Source organism: Myotis myotis, unplaced genomic scaffold, assembly GCF_014108235.1.
Source record: "Myotis myotis isolate mMyoMyo1 unplaced genomic scaffold, mMyoMyo1.p scaffold_m19_p_1, whole genome shotgun sequence".
NCBI lineage: Eukaryota > Metazoa > Chordata > Mammalia > Chiroptera > Vespertilionidae > Myotis > Myotis myotis.
In genome coordinates, this window is record NW_023416313.1 from 163168754 (window position 1) to 163190947 (window position 22194).

Sequence of the window (22194 nt, forward strand, 5' to 3'; positions counted from 1 at the left end):
TTAGCTCTGGTAGCCAGCCTCCAAGATGGACCTTAACTGCACATTACAAAATTTAAAAAATATTCTTAAAACACCAACTAGTCAAAAGTCAGTTGTGAGATTTATTGTAACATTTTATAAAATGTATTCCTTTCTTCCACACCTCCCCCAAATTTATTATTTATTTATTTTTTGGTAGCAAAAATATTTTTTATTTATAATTTACAGTTTCACAAGTGAAAATCGTAAGTTTTTACACATACAATTTCATTTTGTAAATTTGCACACATCTACAGAACTTTCACACAAACAAGCACCTGAAACTGTGCAGTCAGTAGGATATGCAAATACTAAAATGTATCTATTAACCAAATGATAGCTGAAGGCCCTGCCTCAGCTAGACAATTTATATAGATAGTTCTATATATACATAAAAAAATTCTTCACCTACATCCAAACAGCAGCTTTTTAAAAAAAGAAAAACATATCTTTCTCATTTTATTTAAACTGACTCAACTGTATCATTTTCAGTTTTAATTTCAGTGGGTGTTGCTATGCTCTCCTCTGTACAAGCTGGTGGGGTATCGGTTTGTTCTTCCTTAACTTTGGGACTTTCACAGGGTTCCTGCAATTCATTTTTGACAATGTTCAACATAATGTTCAAAGGGTTTTCAACTGGTGTCTTGCTGGGAAATGGTGTACAATCAAATGAAGATGTATTTTGATAAATCTTCATAACATGATGGATGATAAATCTTTCCATCCACTCTAATGGCATTCTTTAAATGCCACTCCTCCTCTTCTTCATCCCAGATTTGTTCAAATTGTTCTTGACAGATTTCACAACTCTCCACTGCTCCAGCTGGCCCTGCCGGTACACTTTGGAACTCCTTTTCTTTAGCAGCTTCCTGAGTTTTGAGCGCAACTTCATCATGCACCTTTTCAAAAAACTGGCTCTTTGCACGTTCTTCCAAATCAGCTATTTTCTCAAGTTCTATCCAGTCTATTAAACTGTAGTACCAACGTCTATGAGTGACTTTTCTGCTAACGTCTTTTTCAGTTCTATTTTGCCAATAATGCCAGTCCAAGTGATCTGCATAAACATCTGTCTGTGATGTTGTAAACCTCATTCCACAAGAGTAACACTGAATACCAGTGTACAGTCGATTTATAACACTATCATAATGTTGTTTTAACTCTTCAATTGTAAAATTGGTAAGATCTGGAACATCTTGATCTTCATTTTGATCTTCCTCCTCTTCAGTGGGAGGCTGAGCAGCAACTTCATTTACTTGTGTTGTAGCTGAATCAGGCTGGGACAATTTGAGAATTCCTGTTCTTAGCAGTTTTGAAAATAATTCATTTACATTCGCCTGACTGAGGCGATTATCAGGATATGCCTTAGGAAGGGCTCCTGAAGGATTCTGAACAAATGCTCCAGGATTTTGTGGGTGAACTGGTAAAAATTGTTGTCCCTGGCCAAATGGTACTGGTTGAGCAACACCAGTCAGAACCTGTTGAGATGCCTGAATGTTTCCTACTGTTATTGGAGCAGGTAAATTGCCAGAGTTTCCAAATTGAGAACTTTGAAGATTCTTTTCATCAAAATAGTGTCCAGAAGCTCTGCTAAGGGGATTTGAGAAACTCTGGTTCCCAGGGCCATGTGGTCCATTAAAATTTGGTCCTTGAGGTGAATCAAATATTTGTTCATGTCTTTGGAATTGCAGTCCTTGGGATGGGGCATTAAAAGCATTGCCAGGCGGCTCATTATATGGACCAGTCTGACCGAAAGAAACAGATTCAAGCCTTTGTGAAGGATGATTGTCAAATCGTGCGCCTTGAAGACCAAGGGGAGTATCAAACCTTGCTTGCTGGTATTGTGGACCATCAAATCTTTGAGGAACACCATCAAATCTTGGTTGAACCTGCTGTCCAGGTGGTCCATCAAATCTCTGTGGGCCTGGTTGACCAGTTCTTTCAAATCTAGGACCTGGTTGACCATGTAATCCATCAAATCTTGGTAAGAGTGATGGCTGACCTGGCTGCCCATCAAACCTTAAAGCATGACAACCTTCAAATCTTGGACCACCTTGACCCAGAGGCCCTTCAATTCTCAGTCCACCTCCTGGTACAGGACCCTCAAACCTCATTCCACCTCCTTGTTGGACTAAGGGTCCCTCAAACCTGATCCCAACCCCTGGTTGACCATGTGGACCCTCAAACCTAAGGTTTCCACCAAGTTGATTATGTTGTCCTTCAAACCTCAGACCAATTACTGACTGACCATGGGGGCCCTCAAACCTCATTCCAACTCCCTGCTGTAGCAAAGGGCCCTCAAATCTGATCCCACCTGCTGGCTGACCATGAGGTCCATCAAACCTAATTGCAGCTCCTGATGGACCATGACCCCCCTCAAATCTATGTCCACTTACAGGCTGACCTCGGGGATTATCAAATCTAAGTCCACCCACAGGCTGACCATGAGGTCCCTCAAACCTCAGACCTCCCACAGGTTGACCCCAATGTCCCTCAAACCTGAGCCCACCCACAGGCTGGCCCGCTGGTCCTTCAAATCGTAGACCACCTGCAGATCCCTCAAACCTCAGACCAGGGGAACCTTCAAACCGAAAACCACCTCTGCCTGCTTGACCAATTGGCCCTTCAAACCGCAAGGTGTCCCTACTGGTCCTGGAGGACCTTTAAATCTCAAAGGACACCTGCCTCCTAGCTGACCTTGTGGTCCTTCAAATCTCAAAGGACCACCATCCCCCATTTGTCCAGGTGACCCATCAAATCAAAGAGAACCTGGTGCAGGAGGTCCATCAATTCCAGGGCTTAATTTATTAGGTCCTTCAAAAATCATCTTGTTTGGGCCATCTCTTGTCACTGATGGCCTATTAGGTCCATCAAATAATGGTCTGTCTTCAGCTAATGCTGTAGTTGCTGATTTATATTGAGGCCAGCGAATCGTGATGCTGGGCTATCTACAAATGGTTTATCTGCATCTTCATATCTAGGTCGCTTAAGTGGAAAACAATCATTGAATGGTGACCTCTGCTCTTCTCGCACACCTTTAGCAGAGACTTGCTCGTCATGTCTTCTCTGGCCTTCATGGGGTGAAAGATTCTCAGCATAAGAAGGACTCCCAGATATAGGAGAAAGACGTCTTGCTCTTTCACTAAATTGTTCTTTTCTGTCAAACTGTGCTCCACTATTCCTACTTGCATGTTTACTTTTGGATGGCTCACATTCTATTCCAGACAACAAGGCATCAGTCAAAGGGTAGTCAAAAATATCAGGATCTAAGAGATCAAGTCTTGGAAATGAATGCTGAACCTGTGTCCTTTTCAGTTTTGCTTTATGTTCATACTAGGTTAATTCAGCATCAGATAAGAGAGGTTTCTTTTTTAATCCACCTTTATTTTCTTCTGGACTACCACGTACATTGCATCTATGTTTACCTTCTTGATACTGAAATAGTTGTTGAATTTGATGCACACCAACAAGGAACTCATCCTGTGTAATTTCACCAGATGCTAAACATTCACTCATCTTTTGAAGTAATTCTCTTTTGCTGGCAAGAGTTAACGCTTTAGGAATCTGAAGATTGGCATCTACACTTAATCGATGCTGTTGCTTTGGGGCTCGAGGTGACAAAATTCCTTTAGTGCTTGACCAGCTTTCCCTATGCCTTAGATGAGGAGATTTACTATGGTCGTCACCTTGTAAGCTTTTATTTTCTTCCCAACCAGATTTTCATCTTTTGTTAGACTTGGAACTTGACCAATTTTCTACATTCTCCTTTGGTTCAGTGCCTGCCTTTGTAGAACATTGACATGTAGTTTCTTGCGGTCATTCCTCTTTAGTCTTCTTTATTCGCCTTGGATCTCGAACATCCTGTTTAGTACTTCTCTTAGCATTTCTTTCTTCCCTGGAAGGTGGCACAAAGTCTTCCATATATGACTGCTTACCTCCAGATTGGCGAATCTTTCCAGCTTTGGCTGTCGAGGTTGGAGACATACTCCTTTGCCTTTGTTTGGGTGACCGCCTATCTCTTCTCTTAGGAGAATGTATAATTGGTGGCCGAGACTTGGGTGATTGTTGGGGTCCAGCCCCCGCAGGTCCAGGGGTCCCCAAAGGTGTGGACGGAGTCAGCAAAGAAGGAATGACACAGAGACAGCGTGCAGTAGATCAGCAGCCTAGCCAGGATCTCTAGCCAAGTTCTGTGTTTTATTGTCTTGTTACATCTGTATTTATCCCAGTTGATTTTAATCCTATCAATTTCTATTCCAAAGGTTAGGGTGTTTCTTATCTCCATTCCAGGGAGTAAAGATTATGTAGCTTAAGCGTGATTGTTCATAAAGTGATTAACTACCCAACTGGCACTTAGTTAAGGGGTTGTATTCCCTCCCTAACTTCAGGGAAAAGTCCCTACCTGGGGAAACAACCTCGGAGAGGTGACCTTGGTTAAAACACATAGCACCAAGAAGGGGAGCAAACATATTAAGAACAGTATGCCATATACGCCAGGTCCCTTGAAACATATGCTGTGCAGATGTTTCTTCCCTGCAGCGACTGTGTCAAGCAGCAAAGATGGACCGGCTTCTGGCAGGTGATCTCGATCTTGATCGCTTTCTAGTACTTGATCTCCCTGGTTTTATTCCCTATTTTTCTGAGTCTTCCGTTATTGCATCTTGTTTTTGTACAATGCCATTAACGATTTTATTTTGACTTCCAACCAGACTATGTTCAGATGATTTCATATGCTCATCTTTATCTTTTTTTTCTGAAGTTTTTCTCTTCTCTTTTGTATTATCATCTTTGCTATCAGTCTTATCTTGAAGATGTTTTTTTTTAATCTTGGATCTCTCCTACTCATGTCAGACAACCTTGGGCATTCAGATTCTTGATTTTTCAAGTCTTTTGTGTGAGAGAATTTGTTTTTCAAAGGTGATTTAGATTTAGATTTAGAATCTAACTGGTCAAGTTCTTTCTTGGTTATTTTTTTCACCTGATTTACTTTTTCCTTGTTTGGATGAATTTTGTTTTTCAGAAGATATAGTTTTACTTGTCTTAATATCAGATTGGTTTAATGTATTCATTGGGAATTCTTTTCTGTGACTTTGATCTTTTCCGTGAGAAGAATGCTGACTTATCCCATTAAGACGGGGATCCCGGTTTGTTCCTTTCAAGTCCTGAATTTGTAAGGATGGACCTGCACGGCTTTTTTCAGGTTGCAAAGGAATCTGATGGGGAGTTTTAACCTCCATAGGGGGAATTTATGAAACATGTAATTTGGATGGTGCAGATCCAGGACCTAAGTTGGATGTCTCCTGCTGAACACTAAGAGAAACTGCCAGTTGTGCTTTAGTCTGCTCTAGTTCAAGCTCCAGCTTTTTCTGCTGAAGTTCTAATAACTGTTTTTGTTTTGCAAGTAGCTGCTGCCTTATAGTTGTTCTTGGGTAAGATTCTTTTGTATATCAGGAACCATTGGAGGAGTGGAGATGCTAGGGGAAGTGACCACTGTGCCAGGTGTTGAAGGCTCTTCAGGCGATTTATTTAAAAATTTAGGGTTCACATGGATGCTAGGTGTATTCACATTGGGGGGTAGAGGTTTAATAGGCCAAGCAGGATCTAATAAATTGACTCTGACATCCAGGGCATAAAGTTTCTTCAATGGGAATATCTCATCCCATGTGGAACGTAATTTAAATAAACGTTTTCTAGTATTTTCATCCACCTTTTCAAACACACAAATAAATGTTGCAACTAGATTTGTAGTAAAGGTAATGAGATACTCTCGTCCAACGTTTTTCACGCTAGAATCCATAAGGTACATAACAGGAAGCTTCTCTGAGGAAGGAGCCTTGGCGGTTTGGGCCTCGATGAGAGAGAAGATCTCCTTGGCGAAGGGCAGGTTCTCCTCGGCTAGAATGGTCAGCATATTGATGTGCGGTTTGCTATTGAAGGTCAGGTCTTCGAGGGATGACTGATAATCCCGACAGGCGTCCTCCCGGGCCCCTGGGATACCGGGCTCGGCCGGTGTCGGCTCTGACATTGCGCCGCGGCCCCCCCGCCCCCCTCAGAGGTTCGCCGCAGCCGAAGCTGAAGCCGCTCTCGACACCCGCCTCCCTTCCGACTGCGCTTCCTCTTCCCGGCTCTCTTGCGGCTTCGGCCTCACCACATGCTGACCGCGGAGGGGGGTTGGAGGATGACACGGGGTGTGTGTGTGGGGGGGGGGGCCGCGGGTACGCAACGCCGCCTTCTCAGGGGTGATCTCCCTTTTCCAGCCGCCTCTGGAGCCTCTTTCTCCACAGGCACAAAATGGCGCCGGCGCAGGCGGCTCCAGCTCTGAAAATACCTGTATTCCCAACCGCTGCGTCGTGCGAACTGAGCTAGGGGAGGGGAAATGTGCGGTAAAGGGGCGGGGCCGTTGAGCAAGAACGAGCGTGATAGGCTGGCCGTGTTGACGTAACAAGCCCCGCCCCCGCCCTTCGGCAGAACGTCTGGCACGTCTGCTCGCTGCCTGGACCCGGGCTTTCGCAACACCTCGGGCTCAGAGGTGCGGTGGAAAAGACGGGCCCTCTCATTGGCCAGTTCGTAAGGGACTGTGCAGTCATTTGTTACCATAACAACCCATTCTGGGAGCCCGGGAGGCCTGGGGAGGCCCAACCCAACCGTTTAAGGGGAAAGCTCGGCCGGCCCCACTTCGCCGAGCCCTCTGCGAGCCCCTTCTTTACAAATAATAGCATATTAAAATTTTTTTCATAAATAAGTATGTAATGACTTCTAAAACCTGAAACTTGTTGACCAAGTAAGACCTAACTAGATAATTTTTCACTATTTTTAAAAATAGTGTTCAGGCTAGCCACTGATCAGCTTTGTCAATCATCCTCCTCCCGCCCTCCCCTGCGGCAGGGCGGGGTCTCAAATTTATCGTTTTAAATAATTGATCACTTAATACAGCTGGATCCACAGTGATAGTAAATTCTGTCTAAAATGACTTTGAACAATTCTAGAGTGCCAGAACGAGATCACAGAAATGAAATGCAGTTGTTGCAATACTATTTTCTGGAAGAACAGAAATCTTCAAAGTGTAAGCATTAAAACACTGATATATTCAATCAGAGGCCTATAGGCAAAGATACGCAGTGATTAAGTGACTTACATATACCTGCAGCTTTTCTTCCAAATATTAAATATAGGAGAAAACCTAATTTTAAAAATTCTCAGGTAGTTTTGATGGTTTATGAATTACAGGAGGGGCTGGAGGTTGAATTGATCACCAATGGCCAATGATTTAATCACTCTTGCCTATGTAATGAAGTCTTCATAAAAACACAAAAGGTCAGGATTCAGAGAGCTTCCGGGTTGGTAAACACAGACATGGCAGGATGCCTCAGATAGGGCATGGAAGCTTCACCCCCATCCCACATACCTTGCCGGATGCATCTCTTCTATCTGTATTTTGTATCATGTCCTTTTATAATAAATTGGTAAACTTAAGTAAATGTTTCCCTGAGTTCTGTGAGCCACTCTAACTAATTAATGGAATCCAAGAGGGTGGGAGGTCATGGAAACCTCTGATTTACAGCCAGTTGGTCAGAAGTACAAGTAACAACCTGGACCTTTGGTGTCTGAAGTCCAAGGAGAGGGTCTTGGAATCTCCAATCTATAGTTGATTGGTCAGAAGCACAGGTGTTAGCCTGGTCTTGCTGAAGTGGAGGGCTATTTGGTGGGACTGAAGTCTTTGCCTTTGGAATCTGATGCTTTCTCCAGGTAGATAATGCCAGGATTTAGTTGAATTGTAGGACACCCAGCGGGTGTCCTGAGCATTGCCTGGTAGTGTGTGGGAGGGGCGGGGTGCCGGGGTCCTGCCCCAGCAGGTCCAGGGGTCCCCAAAGGTGTGGATGGAGTCGGCGAAGAAGGAATAACACGGAGACAGCCAGGTTCTGTCTCTAGGTTCTTCAGCCAGGTTCAGTCACCAGGTTCTAGTCAGGTTCTCTTGCCAATTTCTGTAGTCAGGTTCAGTCCAGGATCTTTTGCCATGTTCTCTCGCTAGGTTCTGTCTCTAGGTTCTGAGGCCAGTTTCTGTCCAGGAACTTTTGCCATGTTCTCCAGCGAAGTTCTTCTGTCTCTAGAGAACGTTCTGTGTAGGTTCTGTGCCTAGGTTCTGTCTCTCTTGGTTCTGTCTTCTTACATCTGTATTTATACCAGTTGATTCCAATCCTATCAATCTCTATTTCAAAGGTTAGGGAGTTTCTTATCTCCATTCCAGGGAGTAAAGATTATGTAGCTTAAGCATGATTGTTCGTAGTTAAAGTGATTAATTACCCACCTGGCACTTAGTTAAGAGGTTTTATTCCCTCCCTAACTTCAGGGGAAAATCCCTACCTGGGGAAAAAACCTTTCTCAGAGAGGAGACCTTGGTTAAAACACATAGTGCCAAGGTGAGCAAACATATTAAGAACAGTATGCCATATATGCCAGGTCCCTTGAAACAGCAAGCATGGACCGGCTCCCAGCAGCGGGGGCGGGGGTGGAGGAGGGGGAACCACTCACATATTGAAATTAGTCTCAGAACCATTAGACAAATACTTCATCTTAACGTATTTCCAATGAATTTTTCATCTCGCTTATAAATACTCATTCTGTGTTTGTGGCTTACCCTTATTGTGCCTGGTTTTTGTCTCTTGTGCCAAACTTGATTTTATTTGTGCCTCAGAGTAATGCTTTTAAATTTGCTTCAGCCCAAACTTTGTACCTCTTCGGACATTCCTGACAGTCCCCTAAGTCAACACAGCCTCCCAGAAGCCCAGGATAGGTATGGAGCTCCAGGCGGGATATTTAAACATATAACCAAATTGTTATCTAATTGTTAACCAATATATTCCTGAAGTTCAGCATTAGTGAATATCTAGTAGGATAGATTATATAACAATTTGACCTTAAAGCTTAGAAATAAGGGTAAGCTTTTCTGGTATAGACTAACTTCATAAGAGTTATTTACTATTACTTACAAGGTGTCTGAAATCATAGCATAATCCAGCATTCAACATTCTACACAAACACAAAGACTGGTTGGACTGGCTAGGCCAGTTGGACTAAGTTAGCTGATCCTAATTATTTACTATTTTCAATCAAATAAATATTTAATAACTAGGTTTGTTATATCAAACAGCCATAAAGCCATTGTAATAGAATAGTCCCAAACTCGTTGGCAACTATGTTTCATGTCTTACTCTAGAATGTTTATATTATTCATATGAACAAGATATTGGGTTTTTTTTAGAATTTATGATTTATAAGCATAAATTGCTTGGGGTGAAAAGCATAAATATTTTCTATTGAATTCTTTTAACTCCTGCTTTGTTTTCTGAAATGTTTAGCCTCCATGTGTGCTCGTAGAGTTTTTTTAGTCAGCCTCTGTTTTAGTTTATTTCTGCATAATAAACCACCTCCAAACCTTGCAATGTGAAAACAACAGTTCTTTTATCCTCCCAGAACTCAGATAGGGCATGGTGGGGTTGTTTTGTCTCTGCTCCACTATGTCCTGGGCCTCAGCTAGGAAGACTCAGTTCAGAGGGGTGACTAGAAACTCGAAACTTTTGGAGGCTTTTCACATGTTGGCACCTAAGGTGGGATGATACCAAGGCTGGGCTCAGCTGGGGCTGTTGACCAGAGCACCTACATCGGCCCCTCTCCTCTGGCCTGGGCTTCTCACAGGATGATGGCTAAGTTCTAAGAGGGAGCTTCCTGAGAATTAGTGTTTCAGGAGACCCACATGGGAGCTGCAGGGCTTTTTATGATCTAGTCTCAGAATTCATATAATATCACTTCTTCCGAACTCTATTGCAGGGATCAGTAAGCTACGGCCAAATCCAGTCTGCCACTGTCTTTGTAAAAAAAGTGTTGATGGAACACAACCATGTCCATTCATATCATCTATGGCTGCTTTTGTGCTATGATGCATTCTTGAGTAGTTACCACAGAGACCATATGGTCGGCAAAGCCTAAAGTATTTACTATCTGGCTCTTTACAGAAATGGTTTTTTGAGCCCTGCCCTATTGATTAAAGCAATTACAACCCTGCTCAGTGTCAAGGAGGGGAGGGGGAAAGACCCCACTTGGTCGGAGGTCTGTCAAAGGAGGTGCCACATTTAAAAATACCACCTTAGCTCCTGTTTGCCCCTCAGATTTCAATGATTAAGTCTTTAATTTTGTCAGCTCCTGAAGGTAAATGGTTGGCTAATAATTCTTTCAAAGAAAGGTTAATATGTGTTCAGAGTAAATGTCAAGGGTAAAGAGGACCTTTAAATTCTTTAAAAGAGAAAAAAAATATGAGGGTGGGAGTGGCTGAGGAAAGATCAATGGAGGAAAAAGAAGACATATAATACTTTAAAAGTAAAGAATTTTTAAAAATAGTGAAAAATTATCTAGTTAGGTCTTACTTGGTCAACAAGTTTCAGGTTTTAGAAGTCATTACATACTTATTTATGAAAAAAATTTTAATATGCTATATTGGTATCATTTGTATTACTCCCCCCCCCCCGCCCCAGTTTCCTCATCTATAGAATGAGGGACCAAAATATCTGGAGGTAGGGCCCCCACTGGTTGGTTGGTTGGTTGGTTAGTTTGAATAGGAAGGGAGAAGGAGAAAGGTAGAGACATCAATGATGAGAGAGAATCATTGATTGGTTGCCTCATGCACACTCCACACGGGATCGAGTCCTCAACCCGGACATGTGCCCTGACTGGGAATTGAACCATGACCTCTTGGTTCATAGGTCGATGCTCAACCACTGAGCCACATCGGCCGGGCCCCACAGATGTTTAAAGCTCCTCAGGTGATTTTAATATATACCCAGAGCAGAGAAATGTACAGTTAGGTGAGTTTAGGCTTCTTTACAAATAAGATTATCTTGTTCTGTGATTGTAAATAGATATGAAAATGAAAAGTTTTCCCATATTTTTTACTTATTAGTATGCTACTGAGAAAATTATATGGAATGCATTTTACTATGATAAACCAACATTATTTCAATATCTCACAGTCGTTTGGCCTAGCTGATTTAGCATGAACCTAAGTCAAATATTTTTATTTTCACATATCTTTTGACCTACTGATTATTTCTGTCATTTCACACTGAAGTAAATCTTTTATTTTTCTTGTTTGTTAATAAACATGCTAGTGTGACACCTCTTTTCAGAATGACATTGAAACCTATCTGCACATATGTTTTAACATAGTGTTTCTCAAACTTAAGCATGAACATGAATCACTTGAGGAATCTTGTAGATTGATTCAGTAATTCTGCAATGAGAATCTGGCTTAAGAATCTGCATTTCTAAAAAGCTACCAAATGATTCCCATGCTGTCCAATCATCATCCATGCACTACACCTTGAGTAGCAAGTTAAAAACATACTCATCCAAAGTAGCTAGTTTAGCTCAGAATTGCAAGTTCAATCTCAGAACTGACTGAGGAAAAAGAATGGGGTCACAGGAAAAAGGGAAGAGGTGTTAGAGTGATTTTAAGTTGTATTGTACTAAGCATAATGGCACCTCTTATTTATTTATTTGTTGTTTTCTTTAAAAAGTATTTTCATAGATTTTTAGAGAAAGAGGAAGGGAGAGGGAGAGAAAGAGAAACATCAATGTGAGAGAAGAACATCCATTGGCCACCTTCTGCATGCCCCCTACTGGGGATCCAGCAGAACCAGGGCATGGGCTCTGACCAGGAATCGAACCATGCATGGGAGGATGCCCAACCAATTGAGTCACACCGGCCAGGGCTCTTTTTTATTTAAAAAACAAAAAACTCACTGAGAAAAGTATAGAATTCTGTTTTTATTTCTTCCCATAGGTTTTACCAATAATTACTTTCTTCTGCTGTGTGATACCTGTCCTCTATACTATAAACCTCATGCAGTGGCTAATCCTAAGGTAAGTTTAACAGCTGAGAGCTCCTTTTGTTAGAGACAGCATGGTATAGTGGCATATGCATTCGACTACATGTTAAAAGACCTGGATTCTTGTTTTTATCACCTTTGGCCTTGTGACCTTGAGCAGGTCATGTAATCTCTTTTAGCCTCAGTTTTGTCTTTAAATCTAGGCTAGTAATTCCTATTTACTGTACAAGGTATTTAAAAAAAGTAAATAAGATCGTCGTGAAAGTGCTTTGTAAATAACAATGTGACTTGTACACGTAACTTATTATATTTTTCACAGCGTATTCTTGACTTTAGACCCACATACAAGAATACATTGTCTATGATGCTGTTAACCTTCAACTATCTTCACTAGTACAAGGAGCACTAACAAGAATTAGATGATAAATAAGGCACCTGAAGACTTTCTCTGTCTTAGAAAGGCCTGTGTTCAAAGAATTAAAAAAAAATAATGGAGTTTTAAGAGTCATGGAAGAAAGTTTGAATAAAGATTCCTGGGAGAAATGGTGGTGAATGCATACTCTTCATCATCCTAGAGATTGATCACTGTCTCCTTTTCATTTCCTTATCTGGCATTAGGGAGCATCAGTTGGTATTGAAGCGAAGGTCTTAAACTGATTGTAATTAAGAGCCAATTTTGAATAAAAAAATAAAAGAAAGGAAACAGGTTTCTCTGATTTTTTTCAAGGATCTCAGTTTAGAGCAGTGGTTCTCAACCTTGGCTGCATGTTAGAATCACCTGGGAATCTTTTTAAAATCCTGATTTCTGGGCCTCATCCTCCGGAAATTCTGTTTCTTTGTTACTAATGTTGTGCCCCCCCCCCCATAACAAAGAAACAGAATTTCGGGGGGGGGGGGGGATGAGGCCCAGAAATCAGGATTTTAAAAAGATTCCCAGGTGATTCTAATGTGCAGCCAAGGTTGAGAACCACTGGTTTAGAGGAATAGTTAACATTATGTCTTTCCTTTACTCTCTAGAATGCATGCTGCAGACTAATTTACTCTTATAGTTATAGAGCAAACCAGGAGGTGTGGCTTTCACTACAGTAGGGGAGTAAATATATGAGTTTCAAAAAAATTAATTCAGCTCCTATGGTTGGTTAAAAGTCTATATGATGATTCAATTAAGTTTATGAATGACCTCGCGGTGATAATCTGCAAGTGGAAAATTGAGTTGGCTCTATATGTTAAGAGCACGAGGCAATTTTGCCTGAGCTCATTCAAGCAGCCATCTCTGCACTGGGGGACCTGAGGGAGGACCTGGAATGGAACCCCATATAAAGTAAACTCCAGGGGGATTGACTGAAACCAAAGTAAAACCACTGCCCAGACCAGTAAAGTGACCCATATGGTTCCAGTGAATAGTTCTTGGGATTTATTTAAGTAGAGAGGATAATACATTTTTATTGTGTTTATTTTTTCATCTTGCTTGCAGATTACTTTGGGCACAGTAGCCACAGAAGCTCTTAAGTGTAGCAGGAAACATTTTCTGGGGTATGGTAAGTAGTATATATCTTTTTCATTAGGTAACCTCCGGTGTTTTTATAAGAACATTTCAGAGACCCCAAAGCCTGGCTGGGAATAGAAGGTTTTTCAATAATTTTCTTGTAAGAACTTTCCACAATGATAGAAAGTCACCCTGCTGTTTATGTCACTTGAGGTCTTCCTGACGGTTCACTGCCTAATTCTCCAAATTTAAGTTCCCACACTTGCTACTTCCACTTCTGAGGTTGTTTCACGAGCAGAGTAGCGAATGTTTTTTTTAATTTGTGGCTGCCCATATCTTGTTTCTCTTTCTTGTTTGTAGACAGAGACACATCTAACTCGTCTGTACATTGCAGACTGTTGCTCTTTAAAATCATGCCTTAATGACTGGGGACTTTGCAGGAAGTGTGATGTGTGTCTACATGTCTTTTGTTAAACTTTTGGCAAAAGCCAGAGTACCAGACACTGATCCATGGAGGAAATGTAAGCTTCTAATATTGCATATTAGGCATGTAATATGGCTATATACCTATCCCTTCCAGAATAGTATGGATCTGGAATATGTATGTAGGCATTTACTTACCAGGTTTGATAAGCATTTTGGTCCTTTAGGGAAGAGTAAGGTAAAAGAATGAGAACCCCAGCGAATTTCCATTGAATTCCTTGAATGAACACACCCTAAATATGGTGTTCTTTTGGTCTGTCTAATTTATCCCTGGGAACATTGCCTGAATAGCAATAACTATTTTTATAGTAGCCCAACTTTCCAGTGTGTATGTTCCAGAAACCACCATGATAAAGATGTTGAGAAATCCCTTCAGTGTACTTTTCCTGCCATCCAGTCCTAATCTTAGGAGGAGACTGAGGAGTGCTAGTCTGTCCGCACACTTTAGGGTGGTTAAGGGGTCTCTTATACATTCAGGGTAGACCCAGAGAATAAGCCTTTGAGCAAAAGCTTCTCTTTAGTCTTGGGTTAGCTATTAGGAGAACTCCAGTGGGACAGTTTTGTTTTAGGTCTTCTGAGCATTTCTTTTTCCTTTAAAGAATTCCAGGGCATTCCAGCTTGGCTCAGAATATTTGGAGCTTAACAGAAGTAAATACAAAGCTTTCTTGGAATAGCTGTGAGCTAGAATAGTTTCACCCCATCCCCACCTCTGTCAGCCTGCAGTCTATGAAGCTTCCCTGAGGTGCAAATGTGGGTTACTCAAGGACTATGTACTCCCCAGGGATGCCCAAAGATGCAGATTCTATTGCAGCAGTGCTTGTCTGATACAAATAATATTGCTTTAAATCTGCAAGTTAAATTTTACTCTACCCAAAAGAGGAGGATAAACAAGCATCACTCTATACCATTACTGAGACCAGTATTCCTACTGTCTAACATGAAGTTTAATTCTTGCTTGATATGCCAACACTGTGAATGATATGACAAGACTCGGAGATGTGATTGTAGGAAATACTTCAAGAAAATAGATTGGGATTTTATCTTTTAAAGTTTATGAATTTCTTTCTCCTCTAATACTTATTAAGGAAGAAATTGCTTTTCATGGATTCTGTCCATGCTGGAAAACTGGGCTGATCTGAAGGCAGCTTGACGCCAATGTCAGACACATCATGTAGACAATTTCTCTTCTCTATTTTGGAGTCTGTTCTCTAGAACTCACACCCACAAAAATATATACTAATATAATCACAACAGTTTTTCACTGCTCTATGAGTTATAAAGGTAAAGTCTGGGGGAATATTCTTAGAATGCTATGAGAGAGAAAGTTATGGTGCAATATTTCAGGTTCCTGTGATGGAAAATTGTAATGTTACGTTGTTCTGCTTATAGGCCAAGTAACCAGTGTCACATGATCTGGTCTTTGTTCTGTTGAGCCTTTAATTCAGCAGTTCTCAACCTGTGGGTCTCGACCCCTTTGGCGGTCGAAAGACCCTTTCACAGGGGTCTCCTAAGACCATCCTGCATATCAGATATTTACATTATGATTCATAACAGTAGAAACATTACAGTTATGAAGTAGCAACGGAAATAATTTTATGTTTGGGTCACAACATGAGGAACTGTATTTAAAGGGCCAGACGGTTGAGAACCACTGCTCTAATTGCATCCACAGAATTCTTGTGACAGTTCTTTTCCATTGAAGAAAGATGACTGATGGTGTTTTCTGTTTTACTGAAGCTATAACGTTCACTATACTTAAATGAATTAAGAATCTCTAGTGACATAGTCTTCATGCTTTTCATCTAACTTTCGATATTTATTTTTATTATAGTACAGAAGAAACAAAGTTTGCTTTGCAATTGTTTTCTGAAATTGTTCAGACTTAAACAAACCCAAACCTATCAAATAAGACAACCGAGTGAGACTTTATTATCAAGATGAACAACTTAGTCAGACTGCCCAAGTTTTTGTCTTTGTCTTTTGTTGTCACATCGCTTTTCTTTTTTGTTAATCCTCACCCGAGGACTTTTCCCATTGAGTTTTGGACAGAGTAGAAAGGAGTAGGAGATACACAGAGAGAGAAACATAGTTGTGAGAGAGACACATCCATTGGTTGCCTCCTGCATACATTTAGACGCGGGGTGGGGGACTAAGCCTGCAACCGAGGTGTGTGTTTGTGACCGGAATCAAACCTAGGACCATTCAGTCTGTGGGCCGATGCTCGCTCTGTCCACTGAGCCAAACCAGCTAGGGCCGTGGTTCTCAACCTTCCTAATGCCGCGACCCTTTAATACAGTTCCTCATGTTGTGGTGACCCCCAACCATAAAATTATTTTCGTTGCTACTTCATAACTGTAATTTTGCTACTGTTATGAATCGTAATGTAAATATCTGATATGCAGGATGTATTTTCATTGTTACAAATTGAACACAATTAAAGCATAGTGATTGATCACAAAAACAATATGTAATTATAGATGTGTTTTCCGATGGTCTTAGGCGACCCCTGTGAAAGGGTCGTTCGATCCCCAAAGGAGTCTCGACCCACAGGTTGAGAACCACTGAGCTAGGGCATCACATCTCTTTTCTTGCCTCATCTCATATTATTCCAAATCAAATCCTAAATACCATATTATTTTATCCATAAATGCTTTCCATATACATTTGACTAAGGCCAGTTATATCAGGAAATTAAATTGATTTATAGGAGCCAATGCTTTGTGTACAACCCAAGTAAAAACAATGTTTTATAAAGTGGCAAATTATATGATAGATATAAATATCTATTGCACAATAGCTATTTCAGCCTTCTTTGACTCACTGAGAAGTCGCATGTTTTAGTTTGTCTACTGTGGTCAAAGCACAAACCATGTAGTCCACAAATATCCACAAAACTTCTTCTAGCCTCACATAATATCTTGCATTCACATAGAGACTCCGGAGTTTCCTGATTACATTAAAAAAAAAATGCCAGTTTTCAGTAACTCTACACATCAACACTTTCTACTCTTTAGTGTGCATTCAAGAATACATAAGTTTGACATGGAAAAGCTGAATTTTGCTGATTTATTTGCACATGTATCACAAAACCCTTTTAAGGGGCAAATTTTTTTAAACAATTTTTCTCCACATCCTTGAATGAAACTGACACTCTGAAAATGTGCCCTAGTTACTCTAGAGCTTTGAGAACTCCAGTTATAATGCTACAGTCTTAATATATCTAATTATAATATATATAACCCCAGCAAGAATGCTGCTGCTTGAGAACAGAACAAATCTGAATGTGTGTGTATTGGTGAGAGAAGGAAAGGTGAAAACTGCTCTAGGGCTATGACATGTATAAGACTTCAAGTTGATCCCTCTTCATGTCAGCAGGTATTAGGGCATTAATTTTTTGGCATGGAGAGAGTGCAGTAGATAATGATTTTTTGACCCCCCTCCCCCACTTCTTTCTCTACTGTTTCTCATTCTTTAACCCAGCTGCTAAATTAATCACTCTTTTCCTATCTTTCCCTCCAACTTTGTATTGTGGAGCAAGGGGAAAAGACAGGTTTGGAAGAAAAGAGCCTATCTAAGAGTTTTTTTCTTAGGAGCTGGCTCTCTGCCCCTGCTCTTGAATAATTGTTGACAGTTTAATTCATTTTTAAGTGCTGATCAAAACACAATTATCAGCAATTATTACAAAAAAGTATAGCAAGTCCACCTCATGAAACTCTACAGCTGGCAATGCTAATTGTCAGAATAAAATTGTCATGACATTATTCCATAATCTAATTTTTTTATATCTCTCTCTCTCTCTCTCTCTCTCTCTCTCTCTCTCTCTCATTAATTATTACATATCTCTAGAGTACCTACTAAGTGTGAGGTGGCAAGGAAAGCTCAAAGGAGATAAAACCTGCACATAAAGATATAATACAGCCGGGCTGGCAGGACTCAGTAGTTGAGCATTGACCTATGAACCAGGAGGTCACGGTTTGATTTCCGGTCAAGGCACATGCCTGGGTTGCAGGCTCGATTCCCAGTGTGGGGTGTGCAGGAGGCAGCTGATCAATGAGTCCCTCTCATCATTGATGTTTCTGTCTCTCTCTTCCTTTTCCTTCCTCTCTGAAATCAATAAAAATATTTTTTAAAATATTATAATACAAATTAGAATGTGGTATGTTCTATGTCAGTACTTCTGAGACCACCTACTACATCGATCTCTGGTTGTAGGGATCAAGAATCTGCATTTTAGCAAGCCTTCTAGGTAGTTCTCATGCACATTTAAGTGCTTTATATGTTTAAATATAGACATAGAAAGTCTAGAAAGTGGTCACTGGGACTCTGAGCACTTTGTTGAACCCAGAGGAAGCAGTTTCTGACAATGTTGTGGAGGGAAAACTTCAGATATAAGTGGTTGGAGTGGATGGTAAGAAAGTAGAGATGGGAAGTATAAACAAAGCTTTCATGAAATTTCACTCCGAAAATGGGGGTTAAGGGGGTGAGAAATGAGAGGTAGCTGAGAAATTATGTGATTTAAGGGAAATTTTTGTTAAAAATAACAAAAATTTGAACATGAGCACTTAACCTTTGTCTCTTTTTTAATAAGGAAAATAATAACCTATCTTGAAGTTTGTTAGAAAAGTCAAATGAGATAAAGTATGCTTTGTACCTAAGATGATGCCTAACATATGGTAGGTTCTCAATAATAGATGTTAATATTCATATACACCATTTTAAAAAATAAAAACAACAGAGTATATGCTTCCCATGTTACTTTGTTATCAGGTTTTTAAATATATATATATATTTTTTATTGATTTCAGAGAGGAAGGGAGAGGGAGAGAGAGAAATATCAATGAGAGAGAATCATTGATCAGCTGCCTCCTGCACACCTCTCACTGGCTTTCGAGCCTGCAGTGCCCTTACTGGGAATCTAACTGTATCCTCCTGGTTCATAGGTTGACACTCAACCAGAGCCACACCAGCTGGGCTGTTATCAGGTTTTTAAACTACTTTATTTAAAATCAAGATTGTACTCTAATCGAGGTATTTGGAAAATTTTCAAATAAATTGGAAGTTAACTAATTGGTCATGATTTGATCAGTTCAATCATTTTGATTTTGTAATTTCCTCAGCTTTCCTCCTTTTAGACTGAGTCTAATCTTTTTAGTCTAGCTTCACATATGAGCTACTTCCCTTAGTTTTTTTTTCCCATTGTTTTTTAAAACTACAAGGCAATCGTACAAATGATTACAAATGAATCATGCAGATCTTACACTGATTTGGTATATTAGTAGGTTTATTTTTATTCACATTTTTGAACATAACCTTTTATCTGTAAGTCATTTATGGAGTTACCATATGATCCAGCAAGCAATTCCACTCCTTACCCAAGAGAAATGAAAGCAAATGTCCACACAAAAACTTGCACCTGAACGTTCATAGCAGCATTATTCGTAATTGCCAAAAAGTGGAAATAACCCACATGTTGGAAATAACCCACATGTCCATTCAACAGTTGGAAATAACCCAAATGGCCCACAAATAAAATGTGGAATATCTATACAATGGAATTTTGTTCAGCCATAAAAAGGAATGAAGTCCTGATAAGATTATAAAATAAAACTTGAAAACATTTTGCTGAGTGAAAGAAGCACTTAACAAAAGATCACATATTGTATGATTCCATTTCTGTGAAATGTTCAGAATAGACAAATCTATTGAGACAGAAAATAGATTAGTGTAGGCCTAGGGCCTGAAAGAGAAATGGGGAGTGACTGCTAATGGGGTATCAGGTTTCTTTGTGGGATGGCACTTGATAGTCTGTGCCTGACAAGCTGCTATCTGGAGTCCCTGTGGATATGTTTCCGTTGAATGTTGTTTTGCCGAAGGGGTCTTTTCTCATCCTGCATCTGTCAATCAGGTTGTGTGGGTACTTTGTATAGAACACTCTATTTTTAGAAACCATTGGAAGCCTAGATGGATGTTCTCTTTCTTCAAAGAATAAATTTTTATTGCTTTAGTCAGGTACAGAGTAGTGCCAACAAGCAGGTATCATCTTATTCCAATTCCAGGCCAGAGATTCTTCTGTACAAGCCAGACGATTTGAATCTGGGCTGCAGACAGTGCAAGGGCCGGTTACTTTCACTTCACCTTAATTCCTGGCGTGCAGCTGCGGTATGCGCAGCCCACTGGGGTTTGAGGCAAAAGGAACATCAGTACTACTGATCCTGTCTTTATTTTAAAGTTTGATATTTTGTTCATCATGGATTTTTTTCATTAGGTTTAACTGCATTAAAGTTTTATTTATCTGGATTACTGAGAGTTTGGGTTCCCCTAAATTGTGTGCTCCCAGGTCTGCTCCCAGCTTTGGTATTTCTATATCTACTTTGAGATTTTTACATCCTGAGAGTTTGAATAGAGAAAGATGTTCGTTCCCCAACTTCCTCTAAAATCCCATAGTGATTTTCGGTGCACTCTCTCAATTTCCTCCTTTACCATGCTCTTTGGAATTAACTGTCTAAAGACTCCCACACTACCAGAGACTGAAGTGGATTAAACATAAACATTTATCTTCATTTCCCCCTGAAACTGCCCTAAAGTGATAGTAGCAGAATAACAAGGTAAAAACCTGCAAGGACTAAGGGAAAAGAGAAAATAAGAGCTGTCCAGAAATTTTTGGAAGACATGCAGCTGATGGAGGAGTGATGTCTGATCTCGATTTTCAAAGTATAGGAAGCAGAGACCCGCTACCGACAGAGACAGATAATGAGAAGCGAGCCAGCTCACCCCACAAAATCCCACTGAAATTGTGTTGTCCTTACTATCAGTCATCAGGGAGAGGCAACAACAATTTGCATTCATGTGTGATAGTCTATAATACTTATTTACTGTATCACCTCAAAGATTGTTGTAACTCTCCCATGTCACAATCTGGTCAGGTGGGACCTAGATCTAGTACAACTGAGCAATGTTCTAACAGACTATACTGATTATCTCAGAAACTGAGTCAAGCTTAAAGTGACCTTACTATGACCATAAATCATATAACGGAATGATTGAGGATGATTGATTGATTCCAAAAATCCTGGGCCTTGCACAGACTGTAATATTTGGGGCAACTGGATGAGCTAAAAGGGTAACAAAATGGAGTTTCGGTTGACTGTTGGGACTTTGCTGTGAGGCAGCCTTTGGCTGTGATGCGTATCTTCTAACATTGTTGGTGTATTGTGTCCTTTTCCTGCAATAAACTAGGTTAGTGAGCTAAGTGATGGGAATCTGAGTATTTTTTTTACATTACTCTAATTTCTGAAAAGAATGTATGCACCCAAAGAGTTGACCAAAAAAAATCAGATGGTTTCTGTTTGCATTCTCCTAACTATCGGCTAGTATTCGTATGTAGTTACAAGTTAACACACTGTTGTGGTCAGATCCATGATCTTTATTTTTTAAAGGCTATTCCTGAAAGGAATACTTTACTTTTTACTAGGAACAAGGCTTGCTCTACAATGTCAATATTAGATACTTTTATTTAAAAAGTTTATTCTTCTTATGACAATGGTCCATCTTAATATGCATAACTATTTCCTCTAGACAGGGAGTTACAAAGAGGCTTGGTGTTCCCTAGGAAGAGTGATAGCCGGAAGTTGTTGGCATGTTATCTGGACACCTGAGAACAGAGGGTGGGCCTCCTGCAGATCACAGAGAAGCCACTGGGTTGCAGGAGTGGTAGATGACAGCTAGAAAGCTGAGAGCAGCTGTAGTGGAGACTGGGCTGCTTCTGTTTTCCTCCACAACCTTGACAAAAGAGCATATGCAAGAGCAGTGTCACAAGATCTAAAAATAGGGAATTTACTAAGTCACTCAGTTGAGCTCTCTTTGCTGAAAATATTATCTTGTTTAATAACAATGCAAAGGCCAATGGGAGGGACAAGATGAGATGAGGAAGAGGGAAGAGTCCAGGATGTCTTGGTGGAGAGTCAATTGTGACATTGTGTTGAGCCTGCTATGTCTTTGCACATCCAGATAATGTCTACATGTAGCAGGACAAAAAGAAACTAGGAAAATTCCAGGGCAAGTGGGAAAGGGAAACTGAGACAAGAAACTTAAACAAGGCCAAACAGTTTGAGCAGCTTGCAGCCAGCGTAAGAACTGCAAGGCCTTATCTTCCCAAACCAAGGGCACTTGGGAGCAAATGTTTTATACCCTCCTCCCTAACCAGAAAATACATAGTTTACATCAGCCTGGCCTGGGAAAATAGAGAACAATGATCCAACAGGGCCAGCTAAACCCAAGGACAGATGAGGTTGGGGAACAAATAACAAAAACCTCATTAAAGCCAGACAGACCTGC

The 22194-nt window shown here is 40.5% G+C and overlaps 1 protein-coding gene across 1 annotated transcript; it reads right to left on the minus strand.

Annotated features, from left to right (window-relative positions):
* Nucleotides 1-450: 450 nt before the first annotated feature.
* Nucleotides 451-6037, minus strand: LOC118651283 (pre-mRNA cleavage complex 2 protein Pcf11-like). The gene is given in 9 exon segments (XM_036300277.1): nucleotides 451-706; nucleotides 708-2650; nucleotides 2653-2919; nucleotides 2922-3050; nucleotides 3441-4078; nucleotides 4597-4832; nucleotides 4835-4984; nucleotides 4986-5431; nucleotides 5434-6037. Coding segments are annotated over 9 exon segments (4638 nt in total). The 3' UTR covers nucleotides 451-481.
* Nucleotides 6038-22194: the final 16157 nt, after the last annotated feature.